The 27,556-nt window shown below is 40.9% G+C and overlaps 1 protein-coding gene across 1 annotated transcript; it reads left to right on the top strand.

Moving 5' to 3' along the window:
• The first annotated feature begins 21,772 nt into the window (after positions 1-21,772).
• Positions 21,773-26,822, top strand: LOC124010222 (collagenase 3-like). Its single transcript, XM_046322662.1, has 10 exons — positions 21,773-21,919; positions 22,281-22,525; positions 22,789-22,937; positions 24,219-24,347; positions 24,487-24,648; positions 24,827-24,962; positions 25,317-25,450; positions 25,890-26,049; positions 26,170-26,273; positions 26,405-26,822. Exons 1-10 carry the CDS (start codon positions 21,818-21,820, stop codon positions 26,503-26,505), a joined length of 1,422 nt encoding a protein of 473 aa, XP_046178618.1. The 5' UTR covers positions 21,773-21,817; the 3' UTR covers positions 26,506-26,822.
• Positions 26,823-27,556: the final 734 nt, after the last annotated feature.

The following is a 27,556-nucleotide window of genomic DNA, read 5'->3' as shown; positions in this document are numbered from 1 at the left end:
ATTACAGCCCAAATAAATGCTTCACAAAGTTCAAGTAACAGACACATCTCAACATCAACTGTTCAGAGGAGACTGCGTGAATCAGGCCTTCGTGGTCGAATTGCTGCAAAGAAACCACTATTAAAGGACACCAATAAAAAGAAGTTACTTGCTTGGGCAAAGAAACACGAGCAATGGACATTAAACCGGTGGAAATCTGTCCTTTGGTCTGTTGAGTCCAAATGTTATATTTTTGGTTCCAACCGCCTTGTCTTTGTGAGACGCAAAGTAGGTGAACGGATGATCTCCGCATGTGTGGTTCCTACCGTGAAGAATGGAAAACAGGTGTGATTGTGTGGGGGTGACAAAGGTGATTTTTTTAGAATTCAAGGCACATTTAACCAGCATGGCTACCACAGCATTCTGCAGCGATACACCATCCCATCTGGTTTGCGCTTAGAGGGACTATCATTACGAGAGGACATCAATGCATTATGTGCTAGTCTCGAATTCAGCCAACGTCAGATTGATGATCTAAGGAAAGAACACGGCGCTGAAAGGTACTGTAGACTCTATTCATAGCAAGGTGGAGGTGGTGCAAAGGTACTGTAGACTCTATTCATAGCAAGGTGGAGGTGGTGCAAAGGTACTGTAGACTCTATTCATAGCAAGGTGGAGGTGGTGCAAAGGTACTGTAGACTATTCATAGCAAGGTGGAGGTGGTGCAAAGGTACTGTAGACTCTATTCATAGCAAGGTGGAGGTGGTGCAAAGGTACTGTAGACTCTATTCATAGCAAGGTGGAGGTGGTGCAAAGGTACTGTAGACTATTCATAGCAAGGTGGAGGTGGTGCAAAGGTACTGTAGACTATTCATAGCAAGGTGGAGGTGGTGCAAAGGTACTGTAGACTCTATTCATAGCAAGGTGGAGGTGGTGCAAAGGTACTGTAGACTCTATTCATAGCAAGGTGGAGGTGGTGCAAAGGTACTGTAGACTCTATTCATAGCAAGGTGGAGGTGGTGCAAAGGTACTGTAGACTCTATTCATAGCAAGGTGGAGGTGGTGCAAAGGTACTGTAGACTCTATTCATTGCAAGGTGGAGGTGGTGCAAAGGTACTGTAGACTCTATTCATAGCAAGGTGGAGGTGGTGCAAAGGTACTGTAGACTCTATTCATAGCAAGGTGGAGCTGAAAGGTACTGTAGACTCTATTCATAGCAAGGTGGAGGTGGTGCAAAGGGAGAACAAACAACTTAAAGAAACCTTGCTTGATGTACAGTGTCGATCAATGCGGAACAATCTAATATTCTCAGGGATACCGGGGACACAGTCTGAGACTTTATGTCAACTCAACTAAACTGCCCACTGATGTTGTGCGTAATGCCACTTTCCCCAGAGTCCATAGAATAGGCAAGGCCTCTGGAAATATGCCACGGGATATTATTGCATGTTTTGATACATTTAAGCAAAAGGAAATGACGAAGAACATGGGGATAAAACTCAGAAACACTGATTTTGGAATGAATGATCACTTCCCCACAGAGATCAATGAAAGGAGAAAAAAACTATATCCCATCATGAAGGAAAAGCGTTGCCTGAATCAACGAGTTTCCATGGTGATGGATAAACTTTATATCAACAGGCAATTGTGTCAGGACTCTGAAATAACTTTCTGGTTATTTTAATTCAATGTTTAAAACTGAGTTTGTGTGTTGTAGTGTATCATGACAACTTCAACTATAATGAATATATGCTATATTGATCTTCACTTGATAAGGAAAGTGCTGTATATAGCTCAGGTTAATGTATGTAGCCTTCCTAACAAAATACATTAGGTTTTTAACTTGGTCAACATAAATTATATTCATATTTTGGCTTTGACCGAAACGCATTTAGATGCATCTGTAAATGATGGGCAAAGGAACATTCAAGGATATAGTCTAATGAGAAGGGGCAGGAACAGGAATGGTGGGGGTGTTGCACTGTATATTCAGAATCATATACATTTTAAGAGGAGGGATGACCTTAATGTAGGTCAAATAGAGGCACTATGGGCTCAAGTACATCTTCCTCACCAGGCAGCCATATTGGTAGGATGTGTGTATAGACCTCCTAGCTCTACGGTGTCCTATCTGGATGACTTATGTACTGGGTTTGACCAGGACACAGATAGCAACAGAAATGTATTTATCTTGGGTGATTTTAATATAAATTGGAAGGATCACAATAATTTGAATAGAACTAAATTGATGAGATATGCTAAGAACTGTGGTTTGAAACAAATGGTTAATGATACTACTAGATCTTCAATTAAGTTCGGTCATCGTTCAGACACATGCATTGATCTGATTTTCTGTAATATACCATTGCAATGCCTAAAAGCCAGATCAATGCCAGTGGGCTGGACAGACCTGTCATGTTTTGTCATATATTGTCATGTCTTGTCCCTGTGCTTCCTCTTCTATTCGTTTCCCCCTGCTGGTCTTATTAGGTTCTTTCCCTCTTTCTATCCCTCTCTCTCCCCCTCCCTCTCTCTCTCTCTATCGTTCTGTTCCTGCTCCCAGCTGTTCCTCATTCTCCTAACTACCTCATTACTCTTTCACACCTGTCCCCTATTTTGCCCTCTGATTAGAGTCCCTATTTCTCCCTCTGTTTCTGCGTCTGTCCTTGTCGGATCCTTGTTTGATGTTTGCTGTTCTGTGTCCTTGTTCCGCCCTGTCGTGTTTTTGCCTTCTTCAGATGCTGCGTGTGAGCAGGTATCTATATCAGCTACGGCCTGCGCCTTCCCGAAGCGACCTGCAGTCTGTGGTCGCATCTCCAGTTGTTCTCCTCTACTGACTAGAGGATTTCAGTTTTCCTGTTTTGACTTTACCTGAGATATTTCCAGGATTATCGTTTTTGTTAAAGACTGGAATAAAGACTCTGTTTCTGTTAAGTCGCTTTTGGGTCCTCATTCACCAGCATAACAAGACCATAATATTGTGACCATAACCATGAACACCAAGGTTCCAAAGAAACCCCAAAGGATTGTGGTTAAGAGAAATGTTAAAACATTTAATCATTAGCTATTTCTAAAAGATTTGGCTGCTGTACCCTGGGAGCTGATTCATCTAGAGGATGATTTAAATCACGCTACAGAATGTTTTATTGATTTGCTCACTGAGGTAATGGACCATCATGCCCCTATAAGAAAGAGTACAGTTGGTGCTCGTCCATCTCCATGGATTGATGATGAACTGGGTGAGGCTTCTTCTCAAAGAAATATGAAAAAAGTCTTAGCAGCCAAGTCAAAATTAGAAATTGATAAACAGAATTATAGAACACTACGTAATTATGCAGTTAAATTGAATGGAAAGAAAAAAATGTTATTTTACAACAATGCTTTTATTGATTGTAAAAATGATTGTAAAAAGGTATGGAACACAGTTAAGGGCTTACTTGGTACATCTACCTCATCATGCCCATCTAGTGTGGAGGTTGACGGGAGAATAATAACAAAACCAGTTGATATTGCCAATCATTTTGCAGATTTTTTTACGCAGAAAATTAAATTACTGAGCATCAATGTAGACATACATTCTTCCAAACAAGCTATTGTCCAATGGATTGATGATCATATTATGAGCAATAAGATCTGCTCTTTTAGTCTACAAACGGTGTCAGTGGAGGAGGTGTTTGCTTCGCTGTGCTGCTGTTGTTTGCAAATGTATGGAAGCATGTTAAACTGTGTCCTATTCCGAAAGACAGCAAAAAAAAACATTACTCCTGCCAATAGTCTATCAATTAGTCTACTTCCTACACTCAGTAAGATATTGGAGGGTATTGTGAGTAGACAAATGTGGGAGTACATGGAAAAGAATGATCTGATTACAGCCAATCCGCATGCTTATCGCAAAAACCATTCCACTACCACTGCATTGGTTGACATGACACATTTGTAGGTGTACTATTTTTAGATTTCAGTGCAGCATTTGATTTAGTGGATCTTGAAATAATTTTGACAAAATGAATGCAGTATGGTTTTAAGGGGGTAGCCTTGCATTGGGTACAGTCATATCTAACTGACAGGAAACAGTCCACCTATATCAATGGTTCATTTTCTTCCCCTAATGTGCTAAACTGTGGAATACCGCATGGTAGCTGCCTTGGGCCACTTCTTTATTTAATATATACCAACGACCTTCCATATGCCTTAGTTGAAACTCAATCTACTATATTTGCAGATGATACTACAATTTATGCAGCAAGACAATCGGTTCAACAGGTATAGCAGGCTTTACAAGGAGATTTGGAGAATATCAGGAAGTGGGTTTGCCAAAACAAACTTGTTTTAAACACCAAGAAAATCAAAGTTATGTTGATCTGTTCAACTAGGAAAAGGCAAAAACAGCATGGGATACAATTAAGTATGGGAGGAGTACAAATTGAAGAAGTGGCAGAAACCAAACTATTGGGATTGCAGCTAGACAACTGCTTATCATGGTCGTCTCAAATAACTAATCTATGTAAAATAATTATTAAAACAGCATGCATAATCAGAAGGATAGCTAAATATTTACCAGGAAAAATTATTCAGCAAATAACACAAGCATTAATTGAGAGTCAGGTGAACTACACTTCGGTGGTCTGGGGAAATGCATCATCAAATGTATTTTGGAGGCTGCCGAATGCACAGAATAAAGCAGCAAGGATTGTTTTAAGGTGGAGATATGGTTCTTCTGTTGCAGTCATGCGCAGTGTTCTTGGTTGGTCATCAATCGACAAGGTAATTGAAAAAAACATGCTTATTTTATTTTATAATATACATAATTTAAAACGGCCAAGTTCTATTCACAACGGTATTCAGTTGGTAAGAGACAGACATTCCGTAAATACTAGGAATAGATTGTCCACCATCTATGCGTGATCCAGACAGAAAAGAGAAATAGGCAAATTAACATTTCGATTTAGAGCAATACAGAAATTGAATAAATTAACTGAGCAAACTAGAAACCTTTCAATATATAAATTTAAACATTATTTTCAAATAATTTAAATATAGTATATAGAAATGTTGTGGGACTATAGTAGATGAAGAATCAATATTTTTTAGATTAAATGTTTATTAGGTCATTATGCTAGTATATTATGTATGTTTGTAATAGTGTGTTATATGTGAAAGTGTGTTTGTATTATAAATTGTATTTTAATGTTTAAGGACTCTTGGAAGATTAGTCCAAATGGGGACTAAAAGAGATCCAAATCAAATCATTAGTTCTTCAACAGGACAATGACCCAAAACACACCTGCAGGCTGTGTAAGGGCTATTTGACCAAGAAGGAGAGTGATGGTGCTGCATCAGATGACCTGGCCTCCACAATCACCTGACGTCAACCCAACTGAGATGGTTAGGGATGAGTTGGACCGCAGACTGAAGGAAAAGAAGCCAACAAGTGCTCAGCATATGTGGGAACTCGTTCAAGACTGTTGGAAAAGCATTCCTTATAAAGCTGGTTGAGAGAATGCCAAGAGTGTGCAAAGCTGTCACCAAGGCAAAGGATGGCTACTTTGAAGAATCTAAAATATGAAATATATTTTGATTTGTTTAACGCTTTCTTGGTTACTGCATGATTCAACATGTGTTATTTATTTCATAGTTTTGATGTCTTTACTATTATTATACAATGTAAAAATAAAGAAAAACCCATGAATGAGTAGATGTGTCCAAACTTTTGACTGGTACTGTATGTTATCATTATGGGGCATAATTCTAACTAGTCAAACATACAGGTCATCAAAAGGAAAGGAGGACCAAGGCACTCTTCATATAATTAAAATGTCTTTATTTGTATGGCATGTTCAATAGAAACAAAGTTTAAAAATCCGACGTGTTTCGGCTGCATGGCCTTCGTCAGGGAGTACAAAGAAATAATACAATGTCCTCTTTTGAACAGCTTTTCCAATTAGCTCTAATTTGAAGAGGGGGTGGTTACAAAATTGATTGGACACACCTGGTAAGCAATACTATACACATTAAAAAGTTAAATAGTGTAGCTATGTTATCAACAAACCTTAAGGTTAGAACTACCTTTCTAGGCGTTCTGATACTTGTAGCTTGGAGTTGAATGTTTTGATAACAAGGCTACAGTATTTAATTTTTTAATGTGTATAGTATTGCTTACTGGAAATTAATATAATTCAATATGTACTAAAGATACATTTGTGAGATTTGATCTTTCTTGAATCAATAGCCTATTTTTCAGAGCTTTATTGAGAGAAGTGTTGAATAATTTGCAGTTCATAAGCTCGGTGTAAATACATCATGCTGCTTGGTTAGCAAGTGTCACTTCCTCCTGATTTGGTTCCCATCAAGGCTTGAACCCAGGACTTCTGCCTTCCTAACACACATGACTGCCCTCCTGAAGCATCTTACCAGTTGGCACCATGTGAAAAGCTAGTAATTTGCTGGCGCAAATGGGGACACTTCGGGCTGAGTAGTAGCCTAAGTGCTACATTGGCAAGGTTGAGTCACTGAATCCTATTGGTGTATGTAGGAGTATAATGATCTGGCTCTTGTGTTCACATGAGATCATGAAACCACAAAGTGCTTTGGAATTCCCACAGAGCAAGCCACTATTGCCCAAGGTAAACAAAGAGTGTATGTTTGTTACGAGTATGCGTTATTCAAGAGTCATCCAAAACACTTGATGCAATCCAAAACTTTACAATTACTATTTTCTTTGAGTCACCATGCCCTTAGTCTAATCAGACAAGTCTGAAACTTGCACTGGGTGACAAAAACATGTTTTGTTGTGGCAGGAAATGCAAACTTGTAATGTGTGTAGGTTTAAACAGGCTTCTAAAGTTTGTAATTTCCAATTTAAAATGTCAGAATTGATTTGCATTACCAAAAAACGTAGCAACACCTACAAAAACTGTTCTATTAATTATATAATCCATATAATAATTCACATTTCCTGTTGGTGCAGGACACTGTCTCAAATTAAGATCTCTCATCTGTACCTTATAAATGTTTGGTAGATGTATAGGGTTATATGGAAGTGTTTACAGTACAGACTAGACTAGAGACAAGTCAGGACAAAGCTGTTCCACCAAAGAATGACAATACCGCTGATCTGCCCCAGCTCCTTCTCGTCTAATCAACAAGCTGTTCAACACTAAACACACACAAGCACTATCCAATTTTCCCCGGAGGTTCTCTAGTATTTGTAGTGTAAATGTGTGTATTACCTGTCTCAGTATTTGGAGTAGATTTGTTTGTTTTTCATAGATAGGGATTTTATCAGATTAACACTCAGTAGTTTGTGGTTTCTATGGGCCTTTTGCAATCAAAAAGGTTTCTGGGTTCAACGACTGAGAACATTATTTTTGGGCTGCGAGAATACAGGATTAGAATTATATAACAAATTAGATACTGAAAACTGCAAATGAAAATCAAATAAACATAAGGCAAAACCACAAAAGACAACCAGTATTGATTTCAATTAGATTTTCCCAGGTTTTGTGTATCTCAGTTTTGTCCCTGTTTGTAGTTGAGCAAGTACCAATGCACATCTGTAGAAGGTATATAACTGTGTGTAAAAAAAAGGAAAACACCTCAGTGAGGTTTTCATTAGTGGTGACTAATCTGAAAAAGTCCCTGAGACATTTTTCCTATTCCTGTTAACACTCCCTGCTCTGAGACGGTAGTATCACTGGGCAGAGCTCTACCTGTGCACATGGTGTTTCCGTTAATATTTAATCTAAGGATCAGCTAAAAACAAACAACATTGTGGAGCTAGAATAGGTTCACTCACATATAAACCTGGGACATACTGTACATTCGTTTACATATTGTTATATTACCGTCTCTGCTGCTTGTTCTAAGGTTCACATTCATTCCTGTCCTCACTTGCAACATAGATTTATCTTAATGATACAGATACCTGGAGCAGTTATAGGGCAATTTGCTGTAAAATGTATTCCATCACTGGGAGAGAAGAACAGAGTTGAAGTAACATTTACCAACTGCAACAGACATCCCATAGCAGCCTAAACATGCCAGCGGCTTCGCTCAGTGTTGTTTGTTTCTTATGAAGTCATATGTTTTGTTACAAATATTTATTCGTTATATGTTGCACGAAATGTGCAGTATCTTGTGCTTGAAATTACACTTGTGCAACGCAGGCGCATATCTAAAGGGGAGGCATGTTCGGTGGGAAGCAATGGGTCTGTTCCATCAGGCGATGCCTCCCCATTCAACCAGGCCTTCCCTCTTTCTAGCATCATAGGCATTGTTTAGGTACACAGTGCTACTGTAGGCTATGTCACAGTCTGCAGAACAGCCACAGATCCACTTGTGTCTTTAGGGGTTACTATCGCAAGCTTATTGCATGCCAAGAGCTCAGCCAACGTTTTATTGGGTGTAATAAATGCATAATGAAGGCCATTAGCAAAGAATAAGACCCAGCGTTTCCTGTTTCACATTGATTCAGCTTTACAACAAGACAGACAACTAGCTATCAGTTTGTTTTAGTGGCCACAGGCTCTTTGCTTGGCTGGCATCCGTCTGAGCTGATTTTCTAGGAAAGCGTGAGTAAGACAGTTGTGAGCCAGTCGCTTATTGAGAGCTTGCAAAGTAGGGACTGAGTCATGTCTGGAATACCTTGATTGTTCAAATAGTTAATTGCTTTGATAAATATATTAATAATGGTAAGGTTGATAGGTTTATTTTGAAATGTACACAATTGCAGAATACGTAAGTAAGTAAATAAAATATTTTATTTTGTGTGAATTTACTGGTAATTGAGATATTACAATATTACAGCTAAGCAGCATTAAGCAGTCTCACAAAGGCATAGGGCTGTTGTAATATCTGTCAGTCTAAGTAGGGGGAAGCGTTTGTTTGTGACTGAATCATGTGGATCTGCTAATGTTATGGCCTCTTGTCTGAGGCAGCCATGTTGCAAGCCAACTGACATTTACTCCTGAGGTGCTGACCTGTTGCACCCTCGACAACCACTGTAATTATTATTATTTGACCCTGCTGGTCCTCTATGAACATTTGAACATCTTGGCCATGTTCTGTTATAATCTCCATAGAACTGGCTGGGTTTTTATATGGCAGGGTAGCCTAGTGGTTAGAGCATTGGACTAGTAACCGGAAGGTTGCGAGTTCAAACTGACAAGGTACAAATCTGTCGTTCTGCCCCTGAACAGGCAGTTAACCCACTGTTCCTAGGCCGTCATTGAAAATAAGAATTTGTTCTTAACTGACTTGCTTGGTTAAATAAAGGTCAAATTAAAAACATTTTTTTTAAATACAGCACTTTGTGACATCAGCTGATGTAAGAAGGGCTTTATAAATACATTTGATTGAAAGGATCTGCAGAGGTGGTTGCGCTGTGAGACCTGGGTACCATACCCGAGCATGGATGGACAAAGCCGTTAAGGGCTGTTGTTCCCTTAAGCAAGGCACTTTACCCCTAAGTGCTCCAGGGGCGCTGTTTGGCAACAGGCTCCCAGCCTGTGATGTGTGTGTTATGTCAGGTTGGGTACTGTCTGTGACAGTATAGTTGTCCTCACTATACTGGTAAGAGTCTGATTATTGTAAGACTGTAAAATTGGTATCTGACAGCAACCTTACACTCTAAAAATAAAGATATTTTAGGGGTTCTTCAAATTGAAACTGTGTGGGAACCTCTAAGTTCTCTGAATAATCATTTTTACCCCTCCCCCCAATTATTATTACTATTAATCAGCATAACAACAATAACAGAACAGGGCTCCGGGCAGCCGAGCGGAAATGGAGGAAAACTCGCCTACCTGCGGACCTGGCATCCTTTCACTCCCTACTCTCTACATTTTCCTCCTCTGTCTCTGCTGCTAAAGCCACTTTCTACCACTCTAAATTCCAAGCATCTGCCTCTAACCCTAGGAAGCTCTTTGCCACCTTCTCCTCCCTCCTGAATCCTCCTCCCCCTCCCCCCCTCCTCCCTCTCTGCAGATGACTTCGTCAACCATTTTGAAAAGAAGGTCGACGACATCCGATCCTCGTTTGCTAAGTCAAACGACACCGCTGGTTCTGCTCACACTGCCCTACCCTGTGCTCTGACCTCTTTCTCCCCTCTCTCTCCAGATAAAATCTCGCTTCTTGTGACGGCCGGCCGCCCAACAACCTGCCCGCTTGACTCTATCCCCTCCTCTCTTCTCCAGACCATTTCCGGAGACCTTCTCCCTTACCTCACCTCGCTCATCAACTCATCCCTGACCGCTGGCTACGTCCCTTCCGTCTTCAAGAGAGCGAGAGTTGCACCCCTTCTGAAAAAACTACACTCGATCCCTCCGATGTCAACAACTACAGACCAGTATCCCTTCTTTCTTTTCTCTCCAAAACTCTTGAATGTGCCGTCCTTGGCCAGCTCTCCCGCTATCTCTCTCTGAATGACCTTCTTGATCCAAATCAGTCAGGTTTCAAGACTAGTCATTCAACTGAGACTGCTCTTCTCTGTATCACAGAGGCGCTCCACACTGCTAAAGCTAACTCTCTCTCCTCTGCTCTCATCCTTCTAGACCTATCGGCTGCCTTCGATACTGTGAACCATCAGATCCTCCTCTCCACCCTCTCCGAGTTGGGCATCTCCGGCGCGGCCCACGCTTGGATTGCGTCCTACCTGACAGGTCGCTCCTACCAGGTGTCGTGGCGAGAATCTGTCTCCTCACCACGCGCTCTCACCACTGGTGTCCCCCAGGGCTCTGTTCTAGGCCCTCTCCTATTCTCGCTATACACCAAGTCACTTGGCTCTGTCATAACCTCACATGGTCTCTCCTATCATTGCTATGCAGACGACACACAATTAATCTTCTCCTTTCCCCCTTCTGATGACCAGGTGGCGAATCGCATCTCTGCATGTCTGGCAGACATATCAGTGTGGATGACGGATCACCACCTCAAGCTGAACCTCTGCAAGACGGAGCTGCTCTTCCTCCCGGGGAAGGACTGCCCGTTCCATGATCTCGCCATCACGGTTGACAACTCCATTGTGTCCTCCTCCCAGAGCGCTAAGAACCATGGCGTGATCCTGGACAACACCCTGTCGTTCTCAACTAACATCAAGGCGGTGGCCCGTTCCTGTAGGTTCATGCTCTACAACATCCGCAGAGTACGACCCTGCCTCACACAGGAAGCGGTGCAGGTCCTAATCCAGGCACTTGTCATCTCCCATCTGGATTACTGCAACTCGCTGTAGGCTGGGCTCCCTGCCTGTGCCATTAAACCCCTACAACTCATCCAGAACGCCGCAGCCCGTCTGGTGTTCAACCTTCCCAAGTTCTCACACGTCACCCCGCTCCTCCGCTCTCTCCACTGGCTTCCAGTTGAAGCTCGCATCCGCTACAAGACCATGGTGCTTGCCTACAGAGCTGTGAGGGGAACGGCACCTCACTACCTCCAGGCTCTGATCAGGCCCTACACCCAAACAAGGGCACTGCGTTCATCCACCTCTGGCCTGCTCGCCTCCCTACCACTGAGGAAGTACAGTTCCCGCTCAGCCCCCCCAGGATGGAACAAACTCCCTCACGACGCCAGGACAGCGGAGTCAATCACCACCTTCCGGAGACACCTGAAACCCCACCTCTTTAAGGAATACCTAGGATTGGATAAGTAATCCTTCTCACCCCTTCCCCCCTTTAAGATTTAGATGCACTATTGTAAAGTGACTGTTCCACTGGATGTCATAAGGTGAATGCACCAATTTGTAAGTCGCTCTGGATAAGAGCATCTGCTAAATGACTTAAATGTAATGTAAATGTAAATAACACACTATTTTTGTTTAGTGGCAAAGCAGAATTCAAAAATCTAAATATGAGGTAAACTCCGAGCAGAGCTCCAAGTTCAATCAGTTTATCCTCGGGTGTGTTAATGTGTTGATATCCTTCATATCCACAGCCAGAATGAGTTTGCAGTGCATGGTGAACGAACAGGTTTCCAGTTATATTCATCAGCGATGTAGGGAGGGTGAAGTCTGTGAATACAAAAATAATCATCCATAATTATACAAATGATTAACAAAACATGCACACGGCAGTATTCATACCATCGGTTTTGTGGTAAATGTGAAGGAAAAAAGTGTTTAGCTTTTGACAACGGTTTTCATACACATACCTTGTCCATAATGTAGAGACCTCTGGGATCTTCATTGAAGAGGTCAGGGAGAAGGAAGATGGCTGCTGTGACTGAGTCCTATAAGGTTTTAGAGAAACCATCAATAAATGATAGCCTACATGTGATCTGCACAACATTATGTGACAAACCAATACCAATTGTACATACCTTTGTGTGCCTCATCAGTATACCTGCAGACACAGACACACACAAATAAGTGGGCAGTTCAGTCACCTGCGCCCAACGCAGCTATAGCCTTCAACATATTCTTACCTCTTTGTTGATTGACATCCCATTGAATTTTGTCCATTTTCTGTTTTAGAAAGAATTTTAAAAGCCACAGCTATTTGCACAAATATGAAAAGATAGATGGTATCATCATAAAACAATATTAATGTAGATCAGATAAGGGAGAAACCTTACCTTTAATTGAGGAGATCTTAAAAATGGTCAGTTAAGTACCTGCACCTGCTGTTTTCTCATATTCAAATCCACATTTTTCAAGTTGGGCAGTTAGGTTCCTGCAAGAACCCCCAAGAACTGAGGTTCCTCGATGAATCCCACCTTCTATGGTGTTCTTGGAAGTACCTTTTAGAGTGTGTCGTCTAAGAGGCCATCTAATCCAGCTCTTTCAGATCAGTGAGAGAAGGTGAGATGTAGAGGTTATTTTAAATACACAGTAGCGGCAGCTCCTATAATATGTGCAATGTCAAAACTACTCGTTCAATAAAGAGCAGCACTACATGGTACAGACTTACTGCCTCTTGGGGCTGTCTTTGTTCACCTGATAAACAAAGATACAAAACTGGGATTGAAATTAGATATATTTTTTTGCCAATGACTTAGCTGCCTTACAAGTCTCAGAAATGTCTTGACATTGCCTGAAACATAGACAATAAAACAATCCCTCTATTTTGTTTTTCTGCACAGTATACCTATAGCATGTAAAACTGTCTAGAAAGGCTGATCAGACTGTCAACGTTTTTCATGTGATTTTCCACCATATAGCTATTTCAAACTACTACCATGGTCCATTAGCCAACATTTCCTGCTACAGAATGCAGGATATGACTTCATCCCTAGGACGTAGGAACACTGATTCTATCATTCCATACCGTCCCTCATCATAATTGGGAAATTCCTGAGTCATCCTCAGGGTACAAGGTCAGATTGTATTAACACCTGAAAAAGCAGACACATATGGGGGATATGTAGAGACGTGTCCAAAGTGATTATATGATTTTGACATGTGCGTACGTTTGTAAAAGTGTTTGCTTAGTCATTGCAAACATTGTCATGCTCTGTCCCATTAACTGGAAACTATAGAGCAGATCTAGAGCTAATATTAAACTGTATAAAACTTTACATGAAGATTATGAAGCCTTCTGAAATACCCTTGTTAAGCCTACACAGATTGTTAATAAATAGTTTAGGACAAAATTACATATTATATACTACCATAACCATCTCTACCCATCATGGCCTTATTTACATCAACATTTATTGTGTTCCACAAGTCTAGTCATACATCAACCAATAGATTCTGGCAAATACAGCAGCAGCCAATTGGCTGCTATTGTACTAGACTCTGATATGGGAATGTATACTGTTCTGTATCTGCGGGCTAAAGCCTAATCTCACTCCCAAATCTCAGTTTTTACCCCATTATTATCCTGATAGCATACTTTTACAATGTTGCATACCTCTCTGTATGCTCATCCACAGATAACCTTGTTAACATGTGGGTAGGTAAACCAATCATTTTGTGGTACCTTCACGACACCTGGAACATGTCTAGAGCTATTGCACTAGTCCTGTTGGGACAGGAGCTCTCAAACTGTCATGCCTGCTCCCGCTCCCCCTCTCTGACGCTCGAGGGCGTCAGGCTGTCCATCATTACGCACATCTGTCACTATCGTTACTCGCATCTGCGCTTCATTGAACTGACCTGGACTCCATCACTTTATTGATTGCCTCCTCTATATCTGTCTATTCCTCAGTTTGATCGCCGTGTCAGCATTAATGTCTTTACGTTTCCCTTGTCCAGACGCTGTCCGTGCTTTGCTTCATGTCTGTTATTTATTAAATATTCACTCCCTGTACTTGCTTCCTATCTCCCAGCGTCTGTCCTCACACAAACATAATTCACAGTATGATCTAGGTGGTCCCCTACTCCATACACTGTAGATACAGCACTGGAAAAGATGATAACCAAGAAAGAGAGCAATAGGCCTCGCCTCGGCAGAGTTTGAGTCAGTGGGACATCGTAAGGCAGGGGGACAACCTGGTTGACCGTCCAGGCTCTGATGCAGCCCTGCCTGATATGAACTTTTCCCCTCTGACCCCCAGGTCGATCCCCAGACAAAGACCCAGGGCGACCCCTAAGAAGACCATCAGATGCTGACCTGGAGTTTGCGGAAGTATTTATGAGAGGAGGCATAGGCTGTTACCCCTGGTAAGACAAGCCTCTTAGACTTACTATTGCATTTTAGAGTGCTGCTACTAATGAGAGGTCAAGTTTGAGATGGTTTTATTGGCAGACATTTAGAGGCTCCTACAAAGGCCATGAGTGCAGCCTTGCTCAGGTGTGTTGCTGGTTCTACTGTTTGAACAAGCACTATTCTTTAATAGGTTGACCATATTATTTCAGAGGTGATATTGTGATTGACTGGGCTGTAGTGGAGCGGGTTGAGAGTTTCAAGCTCCTTTGTGTCCACATCCCTAAACAAACTATCATGGTCCAAACACACCAAGGCAGGAGTGAAGAGTGCATGACAACACCTTTTCCCCGTCAGGAGACTGAAAAGATTTGGCATGGGTCCCCAGCTGCACCATTGAGAGCATCCTGATCGGTTGCATCAGCGCCAGGTATGGAAACTGCTTGGCATCTGACCGTAAGGCGCTACAGAGGGTAGTGTGTGCAGCCCAGTACATCACTGGGGCCAAGCTTCCTGCCATCCAGGACCTATAAACTAGGCAGTGTCAGAGGAAGGCCCAAAGAATTGTCAAAGACTCCAGTCACCCAAGTCATAGACTGTTCTCTCTGCTTCCGCACGGCAAGAGGTACTGGAGCGCCAAGTCTAGGTCCAAAAGGCTCCTGCTACATGCTATTTATTATCTATGCATAGTCACTTTACCCCTACCTACATGTACAAATTACCTCGACTAACTTGTACCCCCGCACATTGGCTCGGTACCGGTATCTCCTGTATATAGCTTCATTATTGCTAATTTATTGTGTTACTTTTTATTACATTTTGTTACTTTAGTTTATTTAGTAAATATTTTCTTAACTCTATTTCTTGAACTGCATTGTTGGTTCAGAGCTTGTAAGTATTTCACGGTTGTATTTGGCGTATGTGATAAATAGCATTTGATTTGATGCTGCAGATAGAAGAACTGTGCCAGCCAGTGTGACTTGCTCTACTTAACTTTTATTCGAACATATAACAAGGTGTGTTATGCTTCATTATGTTTGGCTTCATGACATTTTTTACATCTGTGTCTTTGATTACAGTGGGAGCTGTGTACAGGTATCGTAACTGAACCTACCGAGAACAACCACAACTACCAGCTTACACTCAAACTGCCTGACCATTCATTTAGGTGTTAAGTCCCCTATATTCGGGGCTTTGAGTGGTTCTGGATCGGTTCCGACTGATATTTTAGCTCTCTCAACATGAAAAGATACTAAATAATTTCAGAGATTTGAAACAAGACCGCTTTCTGTTGGTCAGATTCAATGTCATCTTGGTAAGCAACTCAAGTGTAGATTTGGCCTTGTGTTTTAGGTTATTGCCCTGCTGAAAGGTGAATTCGTATCCCAGTGTCTGTTGGAAAGCAGGCTGAAACAGGTTTTCATCTAGGATTTTGCCTGTGCTTATAGTTGTATTTTTTTTTATCCAAACAAACTCTTACAGTATGTCCTTCCCGATGACAATCATATCCATAACATTATGCAGCCACCACCATGCTTGAAAATATGAAGAGTGCTTCTCAGCTCTGTGTTGTGTTGGATTTGCCTCAAACATAACACTTTGTATTCAGGACATTTTTTATTTATTTATTTCCCCTTTATTTAACCAGGTAGGCTAGTTGAGAACAAGTTCTCATTTACAACTTCGACCTGGCCAAGATAAAGCAAAGCAGTGTGACACAGACAACAACACAGAGTTACACATTGAATAAACAATAAACAAGTCAATAACACAATAAACAAGTCAATGACACAGTAGAAAAAAAAGAAAGTCTATATACAATGTGTGCAAAAGGCATGAGGAGGTAGGCAATAAATAGGCCATATGGGCAAATAATTACAATTTAGCAGATTAACACTGGAGTGATAAATGAGCAGATGATGATGTGCAAGTAGAGATACTGGTGTGCAAAATAGTAGAAAAGTAAATAAAAACACTATGGGGATGAGGTAGGTAGATTGGGTGGGCTATTTACAGATGGACTATGTACAGCTGCAGCCATCGGTTAGCTGCTCAGATAGCAGATGTTTAAAGTTGATTTCTTTGCCACATTTTGTGCAGCATTATTTAAAAGCCTTGTTGCAAACAGGATGCATCCTCAGTTTTCTCTTATCTCTTACTCTTCTTTGCGAGGTATTGAAAAACATACCTGGTCTTTTATGGTTAAATCTGTGCTTGATATTCACTACTCCATTGATGGACCTTACAGATAATTGTATGTGTGAGGTACAGAGATGGGGTAGTAATTTAAAATGATATTAACCACTATTATTGAACACTGAATGAATCCATTTAACTTATTATGCTATTTGTTAAGCACATGTATACTCCTGAAGTTATTCGGGCATGCCATAACAAAGGGGTTGAATACTTATTGACTCAAGACATTTCAGCTTTACATTTTTTATTCATTTAAAAAATGTTCTACAAACACATTTCCACTTTGACATTATTGGGTATTGTGTGTAGATCAGTGACATCAGATCTAAATGTAATCCATTTTAAATTCAGGCTGTAACACAACAAAATGTGGAAAATGTAAAGGGGTGTTGTCACGTTCTGACCTTTATTTCATTTGCTTTGTCTTTATTTAGTATGGTCAGGGCGCGAGTTGGGGTGGGCAGTCTATGTTTGTTTTTCTATGTTGGTTTTTGTGTTCAGCCTAGTATGGTTCTCAATCAGAGGCAGGTGTCGTTAGTTGTCTCTGATTGAGAATCATACTTAGGTAGCCTGGGTTTCACTGTTGGTTTGTGGGTGTTTGTTTCCGTGTGAGTGTTTGTCGCCACATGGTACTGTTTCGGTTTTCGTTGTCATCACATCGTTTATTGTTTTGTATTTCAGTGTTCAGTTCGTTTTTAATAAATCGTCATGAACACTTACCACGCCGCATCTTGGTCCGATCCTTACTCCTCTTCAGACGAAAAGGAAATCTGCCGTTACAGGTGTGAATACTTTCTGAAGGCACAATACTGTATATAAGGGTGGGGTGTGTGAGGAATTTTGTTAAGAAGTTTGAGTTCTAGACCATAAGCATTGCTCTCCTTTTGATGGAAATTCAGAAACTATTCAGACCCCTTTACTTTTTTCACATTTTGTGACAGTACAGCCTTATTCTAAAATGGCTACACCCAGTTATCCATAATGATAAAGCAAAAACAGATTTTTAGAAATGTTTGCAAATAAAATAAAATGAAATATCACATTTACATAAATATTCTGACCGTTTACTCAGTACTTTGTTGAAGCACCTTTGGCAGCGATTAGTCTCGAGTCTTCATGGGTTGGACGCTAGAAGCTTTGCACACCTGTATTTGGGGAGTTTCTCCCATTCTTCTCTGCAGATCCTCAAGCTCTGTCAGATAGGATGGAGAGCGACGCTGCACAGCTATTTTCAGGTCTCTCCAGAGATGTTCGATCGGGTTCAAGTATGGGCTCTGGATGGGCCACTCAAGGACATTCAGAGACATGTCCTGAAGACATTTCTGTGTTGTCTTAGCTGTGTGCTTAGGATCGTTGTCCTGTTGAAAGGGGAACCTTCCAGTCTGAGGTGCTCTGGAGCAGGTTTTCATCAAGGATCTCTTTGTACTTTGCTCTGTTCATCTTTCTCTCGATCCTGACTAGTTTCCCAGTGCCTGCTGAATAACATCCCCACAGCATGCTGCTGCCACCACCATGCTTCACCGTAGGGATGGTGGCAGTTTTCCTCCAGATGTGATGCTTGGCATTCAGGCCAAAGAGTTCAGTCTTGGTTTCATCAGACCAGAAAGGCTTCTTGACAGCTTCTACCCCCAAACCATAAGACTGCTGAACAGCTAATTAAATGGCTAACCTGACTATTTTTATTGACCCCCCCCCCCACCCCCCTGTTTATTATCTATGCTTAGTCACTTTACCCCTACCTACATGTACATTACATCAATTACCAAGACTAGCCTGTACCCCCCGCACATCGACTCTGTACCGGTACCCCCTGTATACAGCCCCGTTATTATTATTTTATTGTTGCTCTTTTATTTTTTTATTTTTTTTATTTTCCTTAACTGCATGGTTGGTTAATTCAGCACACTTCAACTAGAGTTTGTTGAATGAACAAACTTTAACACATTAGTTCAAATTCTTGTCCACTCAATTCACAGAATAATGCTGATTAAGCAATTGGTTAACTTGGCTTTTTTTACAGCGTACTGTGTATCATAACCTGAGGGCAGTTCTGATTCTGAATGATCTTCAGGTAGAATGTTATCACACTCCACATACTCAATGATCTTTTCTATTCCCAACAGAATTCATCTACTTCTTCACGGGGAATGTAAAGTAGAAATATGACCCTAAACTCAAACATGTCACTGCCACAGGGCCTGCCAATGGGTTGTAGGAGTATACAGGACAACTTAACAACACACTGAAGAGGGGAGATGGCAGAGTCATCTTCTGCTCAAAATCTCACGCTCTTCCTTAACCCCAGAGACGATTGTCCAAATTAGGGAAGACTCAATAGAGGAACCGAGTCAGATGCATGAAAGAGATGTGTCATTTTGGTCTGGAAACAACCACAACAAGCTGGTTTACATCATTAAATAGACTCTGCAATGCCTTATTACAACTTTTAGCGATGAAACATTCTGTAAGCAGGATAGCTATTGAAATGCTTGGTAGAATTGACAGTATGCTGTCCGCTCAGGGAAGTGAAGAAAGGTGTTGCATGGTTATTTGATGTGACACAACCTGATAATGATGAAATGATATAATAAATAAAGTGTAATGCTATAAAAGTCTAATCAGGGTTAAACCAGATTACAAGAAGTCTAATAAAAAGTCTAAAAGCCCAGGAACTACTGTCTAGCATTGTTACACCTACTGCCTAATGATTACTGTGCATTTCCTCTGATATAAAACATTTATAAACTATACAATTCTTATATATTGAGTGTGAAATGCTCTGTCAATATATGAAACAATAATTCTAATCTTATAATTCTAAGCCTTCATCTGTAACGGCATTCGTCTGTTGAAAGAGAGTCGGACCAAAATGCAGCGTGGTGGTTACTCATGTTCTTTAATGAAACTGAACGATATATGAAATAACTATAAATATTACAAAACAACAAATGGAACGTGAAAACCTATACAGCCTGTCTGGTGAATAACTAACACAGAGACAGGAACAATCACCCACAAAATACACAGTGAAACCCAGGCTACCTAAATATGGTTCCCAATCAGAGACAATGAGAATCACCTGACTCTGATTGAGAACCGCCTCAGGCAGCCAAGCCTACTCTAGACACCCCTACTCAGCCGCAATCCCAATACCTACTAAACCCCAATACAAAAACACACCACAACATAAACCCATGTCACACCCTGGCCTGACCAAATAAATAACGAAAACACAAAATACTACCCAGGAAAAAATATATATACTTTGGGGAACCAGTTACCCATCGATATTGATTTAAAAAATACATACATGTATATCTGTCCTATAAACAGTGGCACTTGCCTCACCAGGAGCATTTGTTTTTCTTTTGTTTTATCGGAAATGAGCAACCAGTGTCATGGTCAAAAAACAATCTTAGTACATACTGCTGTTCTATCACACATGCAATGATGTCTGTGTGAAACAAACATTGTTTGAAGTAACATCTTGTAACAACAATGTTATTGTAATATTGCAAACGGATGTGTCAGTTTCACCGCTACGGATTACAGTTCAAGGTTGACTAATGCTATTGACTATCGCAATTACCTGAGACCATTGAGTCATACAGTACAGTATGTGAGAAGGATAGTTCCTCTTGTTGCCCCATGTTGGAAGATTGCAGATGCTGACTGAAACATAAGGAGTATTTCTTCACAGCTGGATTGTGTACCAGGTAACAATGAATTAAATCCAACAGTGTTCAAATTACCTGGGGTGTTGACAGCCTATGTGTCAATGTAACTTCATTATTTCATAGTTATGCTCCTGTAAGTTAGCTAAACTGCTCTAGACTATTTGAATCCTTATTTAAATGATTCACTGCATGTTTCTTTGCTGTAGGTAGTTGGCAGCATAACCCATAGTGACAGGACTGATGAGTAAAAATTGGCATGCTACTAATTGAGAGTAGGCTACTAAGAATCTGTGGGGTTGCCCTGGCGATGCCAACTTAGCGTGACTCTGTCTGTCTGACTGTCCTCAGCACTGCTTATTTAAAACCATTACCTTCACTTTACATACTCCATGGTCATAATCAGTTGTTCAGTTCATTATCGATGTGTCTATGTAAATTACAATAATGTATCTATTACACACATATTACACTAGAGGACCAGAGGCTAGAGAAGAGGACCAGTAGCCGGAAGGTTTGAATCTCAGGCCGGGCATTAAAAATGAACGGACAACCAGAATGCACCTGGTATTAGATCTCCTCCTTAGCTCTTTAACCCAACCATAGTGCCAGAGGCACTGCACTGCAGCTGACCCTGTGCTACTCCCAAAGTATGGTATTTTTCCACTTCTGATGGACTATAGTGCTACAGGTGGACGTTTCTTGATTGATGGGCATCATGGGTCGTTGCACGAAAGTAGTTTGGGGCCGGTGTCTGTGAAATGGGACAGTAGTCAACTAGCATCGGTTTCCTCTCTCTTTCTTTTTAATAACCAAATATTATATTTACTTTTGTTTTGATAAATCAATGTCATATCACTCTTTTACACTTGACTTAATATGATGGAAATAATAGTTCCCACCTATACATGCAATAACAAGTTTTTCTGAGAGAGTGGTACATTCTACAATACTAAGTACACAAAGTGTTTTTCGCAATAACTTAGTAATTTAGAATGTGAAATACACAATAGATTGATGTCAGCAAGTAAGACAAATATAAATCAATTTACCAATTATTTAGAGGATATGACTATTGATAACACATTTATTTTTAGCTTGTTGAGCTTTATTTCTGTGTCTGAACACAGTTTTGTGGCTATTTTTTTCTTCCAATTTATAGTATATTACAGTACATTGTGAAAAGTAATTACGATTAAGGCAGTGTTTTTGTCTGTCATAATGTATTTGGTGTCTGTCATCACCTTGATTTCCTTCCTCTTGTTTGATGAGGGTTTTACCAGTGATGACTCACTGACATTGCTCAACTCTCCGGGCTTTGAGCGTATATAAGACGTCTCCTGGCCACAAACCACACAAAGAAGACACTCTTGAGGAAGAAGCATCATGAAGACATTCAATCTGTGCTTACTACTAATCAACCTGGCAATAGTGGTTCACTCTTTGCCAATCTCGCCACCTAGTGAAGAAGATGAAGCCCTTGCAGAGGTATGCTACTTGTCACATCTTTTGCTAGAAGGGCCTATATGGGTTTTACAACTGAAATGATTGTGATGGAACAGATTTGTACATGTAACTTCATATGGCTTGGTCAGTTTGTTATTGTAAAATAGAATGTTGATAATAAAAATACATTGGACTTAGTTGTGTTGAACTATTGATGTGCAAGAACTATTGAAATACTTGCATAGTTAGATGCTATACTCAAAACACAGTAAAGTCATTGTTTATTTTAACACGTGTTGTGTGAGCCTTGTACACCTACCATAGGATATTATATTCATAACTGTAGTAAATGTCACCATAATGTACTATCATATTAACATCATGCTTGCTGTGTTTTCTGTAGACGTACCTGAAGAGGTTTTTTAACCTGACAGAGGAGACGGGTCCTGCGTTCAAACGGGGGCCCAGCCAGCGGAGCAGGAAGGTCAGCGAGATGCAACGTTTCTTTGGCCTCCAGGTGACAGGAACCTTGGACGCTGAGACTGTGACGATGATGAAGAAGCCACGCTGTGGGGTACCTGATGTCCAACTCAGCCGCTTCACCACCTTCGACAATCGCAAGTGGCAGACCAACCAGGTTACCTACAGGTGAGAGGAGTGAGAAAGACTCATTTGACCATGGTGAATTTATGCAAAGAAAAAATAAGGCTTGTCATGTTAACATTTAGTTATGTGCGTTTATTAATCAGGTGGTCTTTAAACTTTGAGAAAAACATAAAGGCAAGTATCCACTTAGTGTGGATAATAATGTTTTTGTATTTGCAAACATCAAGGTATGTACAGAAACAGTGATGATAGCCCTTTGAGGAATGTTTTTCTAATCCTGACTGTTGGTGTATTGTGTTCTTCAGGATTGAGAACTACACCCCTGACATGACTGTGGCTGAGGTGGACAACTCCATAGAGAGAGCACTGCAGGTGTGGGCCAAGGTCTCCCCCCTGAGGTTTACCCGCATCTACAGTGGCATCGCTGACATCATGATCTCATTCGGCACCAGAAGTAAGAAACTTTTATCCTACCAAACACAATGAAACAGAAAGATACTGCGAAACGTTTATTGTACATTAAGATGCATTGTGGGAACATTTTGTGGGTGGGGAGGAAATGCTATATTTCGAGTGGTACTGTAATTCCATTGCACAGAATACAGTACCAGACCGTATTTTTGGAGTGCCGAAAGCCTTTTGTCCACTCGTGAGTAAATGGCATTGTTGTCTGGCTCATTAACATATTTTGAGGTGTGCCTTGTAAGAGGCTATATTTGTTGCACCCATTAGTGAGAATGCTGTACCAATTTAACTGGTATGTGGACAGATTGGAGTGGCAGCAAGTCTTAAACCTTTCATTGTCAACCTCAAATTACCTAGCAGCCAACCTGCTGGCACCAACCCCATGTAATTACAGCAAAATACAAACCTTACCTCCCCATTGCAGTATTGTACTGTGTGTAATTACACAGTACATGCTTTGATACTGTATTTACATTACAGGTGGTATTTTGCAATATGAAATACAGTAACTTACTAACCACTTGCTGCTTGTAAGTTACTGTCATATTCACAGCAACCCCTTTACAGTGTGCTATAATTAGCTAATAAGCTGATGTACCAAAATGTCATACTGTAGATGTTCACAAAGAATGTATCCATTTACAAAGGGAACATAAAGTACTGTATGTACTGTACAGTGCTTTGTTTTGAAAGACAGACGGTCACTTCAAAGGCTCTCAGGATGTTTTTGTGTAGCAGAGTTAGAAATGGAGGGATGCAGGGAGATACCTGTAGAGGATCCACTGTTTACATTCCTCCTGTCAGAGTGTAGTGCAGGTATAGACCTATTCAGGGGCACCCTCCGCTACATGCCACTTACATAACCAACATCACCATCACTCACAAACACAGACATCCACAATGGTCTCGGTGGCATTCTGCTGCACTTTAATCTCTTTTACATGGTTTGATGGGCTGACAGAATGGAGAGACACCCAAATACCACTCACATAACCATCATCACCACTCGTAATCTTAAACATATACATGCACAGTAGCATCAATATCATGTCACTGCTTGTCCCTCACTGTAATCCGTATTTACAGTTTGATTAGTTGAAGGGGTGTTATTAGAGCCACTCTGCCTTATTGCACCCTCTGAGGTGTTACGAAGTGTATCGGTTTTAAGAAACTAACATTCTATATAAATAATTTGAATATAAATGTTTATACAGTATGCATTTGTCCTTATCTCTGATGGCTCAAATGATGATTTCTCCTGTCTGTGTAGATCATGGTGATTCTTACCCCTTCGATGGCCCTGATGGCACCCTGGCCCATGCCTTCTCCCCCGGCGCTGACATTGGAGGAGATGCTCATTTTGACGATGACGAGTCCTTCAGCTTCAGCTCAACCAGAGGTGAGACCCTCTATCACAACAATATGTGGAACATGACTTCATTTACGCTGTTTCAATTGTACGACAGTCCTGAGTGACATGTCATGATAATTGCCACAAAAGAGTAGAAGATCTGTAATTATGTATTGTCATCATAAAGGGTACAACCTGTTCTTGGTGGCTGCCCATGAGTTTGGCCATTCCCTCGGTCTCAGCCACTCCACCGACCCTGGAGCACTGATGTACCCAGTGTACAGCTACACAGACCCCAGCACCTTCTCTCTGCCCCGCGATGACGTCAACGGTATCCAGCACATCTATGGTCAGTATTCAATTATCTTTTCTCTTTCTGCCCAGTTTGCTTCAGCTTTATATTGCTAAATTCCACGTTGTTTGCTTTTGACTGATCAACAAAAAGGCTCAGGCCAAATCATTTATATAATTGATCTCCAAGTCATTTTATACTGGAACTTGAATTAATGAGTGTCTGTGTCCTCCAGGTCCAAACACAGATGTGAACCCCAAACCAGACAAGCCAGATCCTACACCCCCTTCCACCCCTAATGCCTGTGACCCCACCCTAGTTTTGGATGCTGTCACCACTCTACGTGGGGAGAAGATGTTCTTCAAGGGCAGGTACAGCAAATCATGTAGCCTATCAAATGCTATCAAATGCTCAGTGCTATCAAATGTTCAGTGCTATCAAATGCTCAGTACTATCAAATGCTCAGTGCTATCAAATGCTCAGTGCTATCAAATGCTCAGTGCTATCAAATGTTCAGTGCTATCAAATGCTCAGTGCTATCAAATGCTCAGTGCTATCAAATGCTCAGTGCTATCAAATGCTCAGTGCTATCAAATGTTCAGTGACTTATGGTAACCTACAGCTCAAAAGAAGTCAATGAATGACACAGTTTCCCAGGAAAACAGGTTGCCTGTTCATCTGTAATCAAGAGCTTTAACATCCTGATGTCTTCCCTCCATCCTCAGGTTCTTCTGGCGTAGCTACGCTCAGAGCAGCAAACCACAACAGAGCCTCATCAAGAACTACTGGCCCGAACTCCCCGACAACATCAATGCTGCTTACGAGAGCCAGCTATCTGACAGAGTGTTCCTCTTCAAAGGTATGGCAGAGTCACCAAATGCTTCAAATTAGCCCTGGTATGGCTGTAGTCTCCATAACTTGTCTAGAGACATATCAGAGCTAGTCTCATACACTACCGTGGCTTGCGAAAGTATTTACCCCCCTGGGAATTTTTCCTATTTTGTTGCCTTACAACCTGGAATTAAAATTGATTTTTGGGGGAGGTTTGTGTCATTTGATTTACACAAACCTGCCTACCACTTTGAAGATGCAAAATATTTTTCATTGTAAAACAGACAAGAAATAAGACAAAAAAAACGGAAAACTTGAAAACATGCATTACTATTCACCCCCCCCAAAGTCAATACTTTGTAGAGCCACCTTTTGCAGCAATTACAGCTGCAAGTCTCTATAAGCTGGCATGGCTGAAATGAATACTGTGTGAATATGTCTCAGCAATACATTCTCTGTCCCTGCAGATAGTCAGGTCTGGGCTCTCTACGGCTATGACATCGTCCCCGGTTATCCCAAAAACCTGAAGAGCTTGGGCCTGCCCAGTACCGTGAATAAAGTTGACGCCGCCCTGTACGATGTAGATTCTCGCAAGACCTTGTTCTTCGTTGATGACAACTACTACAGGTTAGTGGAGTCTGTTTATTCATTACAAGTTATTGCATTTGTATTCATTTTTCTATGTACTGTGTATTGCCATTAGATGTCAAGAGTATCACAATCTCACTAATATTTATGTTACCGTAGTTACGACGAGGAAATGAAAAGGATGGACAAAGGTTTCCCCAAGCGTGTGGATGAAGGGTTCCCAGGCATGACAAGCAAAGTGACTGCAGCCTTCCAATTCCGAGGTGAGTGTGATACAGCATCTAAACAGATTACAAGCATTTGGAAATGAACAATGACGTGGAAAAAATGTTGATTCAACCAGTATGTGCCCAGTAGGATGTCTCTAACTTCTCTACCCTATATGGTTTTACAGGCTTTACCTACCTCTATAGTGGCTCCTATATGTTTGAGTACAGCATGAGGACCAGGAGACAGTTACGCGTGCTAGGAAACAACTACTTCCTGCCGTGTTAGAACATCGACACTCATGAGCCGTTTAAAGTAGCAGCCATGAACAACAATGAATGCAGCCAAATATTTTTTTATAATATATAATATAGTTGTTGTAACTTTGAGATTTTAAAGATGTGTTTTTCTAATAAATATTTTTGTCACATGTCTATTTAAATATCTATTCAAATATCTATTCATGCATCTCAATTATTTGATATGTTTCTTGATTAAATTATAACCTAAATCATCTGAAAACATGAATGTATTGAATGAAGGCCAAACAAGTTTTTACACTTTGCATATTCAAATAAATTCCAAGTTATTGAGATTTTTTTTAACCTTTTACTGTGGTGTATTTATGGTGGAAACATTATGGGGAAAATATGCGCATTTTATCCATTGCTTCAAATGACATTACCAAACAATTCACTTAAACAAATATACAACCCACAGAGGGTCCTACTAATCACCCAAAACAACCGCAAACAGCTACAGAACAGGTGTCCCAAACAACCCGCAACAACCACAAACAGATAACCCAAACAACCCAAACAAACCCAAACAACCACAAACAGATAACCCAAACAACCCAAACAAACCCAAACAACCACAAACAGATAACCCAAACAACCCAAACAAACCCAAACAACCACAAATAGATAACCCAAACAACCCAAACAAACCCAAACAACCACAAACAGATAACCCAAACAACCCAAACAAACCCAAACAACCACAAACAGATAACCCAAACAACCACAAACAGATAACCCAAACAACCCAAACAAACCCAAACAACCACAAACAGATAACCCAAACAACCCAAACAAACCCAAACAACCACAAACAGGTACCACAAACAACCACAAACAACCTCAAATATCCACAAAAACAGGTAACCAAAAGAACCCTCAAAAAACCCAAACAGGTACCCAAAAGACCCCAAAAGTACCCTGTCCCCAAATAATGAGAAGCATCCAGATGCAGAGTATGCACGCTGAGGCCACCTGTTATGAACGAAACCTTAAAGTGCATTTTCTGGCGTATTTTTGCGTCTCAGTTGGTATGTGTT

Source organism: Oncorhynchus gorbuscha, linkage group LG02 (assembly GCF_021184085.1).
Source record: "Oncorhynchus gorbuscha isolate QuinsamMale2020 ecotype Even-year linkage group LG02, OgorEven_v1.0, whole genome shotgun sequence".
In the NCBI taxonomy this organism is placed as follows: domain Eukaryota; kingdom Metazoa; phylum Chordata; class Actinopteri; order Salmoniformes; family Salmonidae; genus Oncorhynchus; species Oncorhynchus gorbuscha.
Note: the sequence above shows the minus strand (reverse complement) of the source record. Positions and strands in the feature narration are given on the sequence as shown.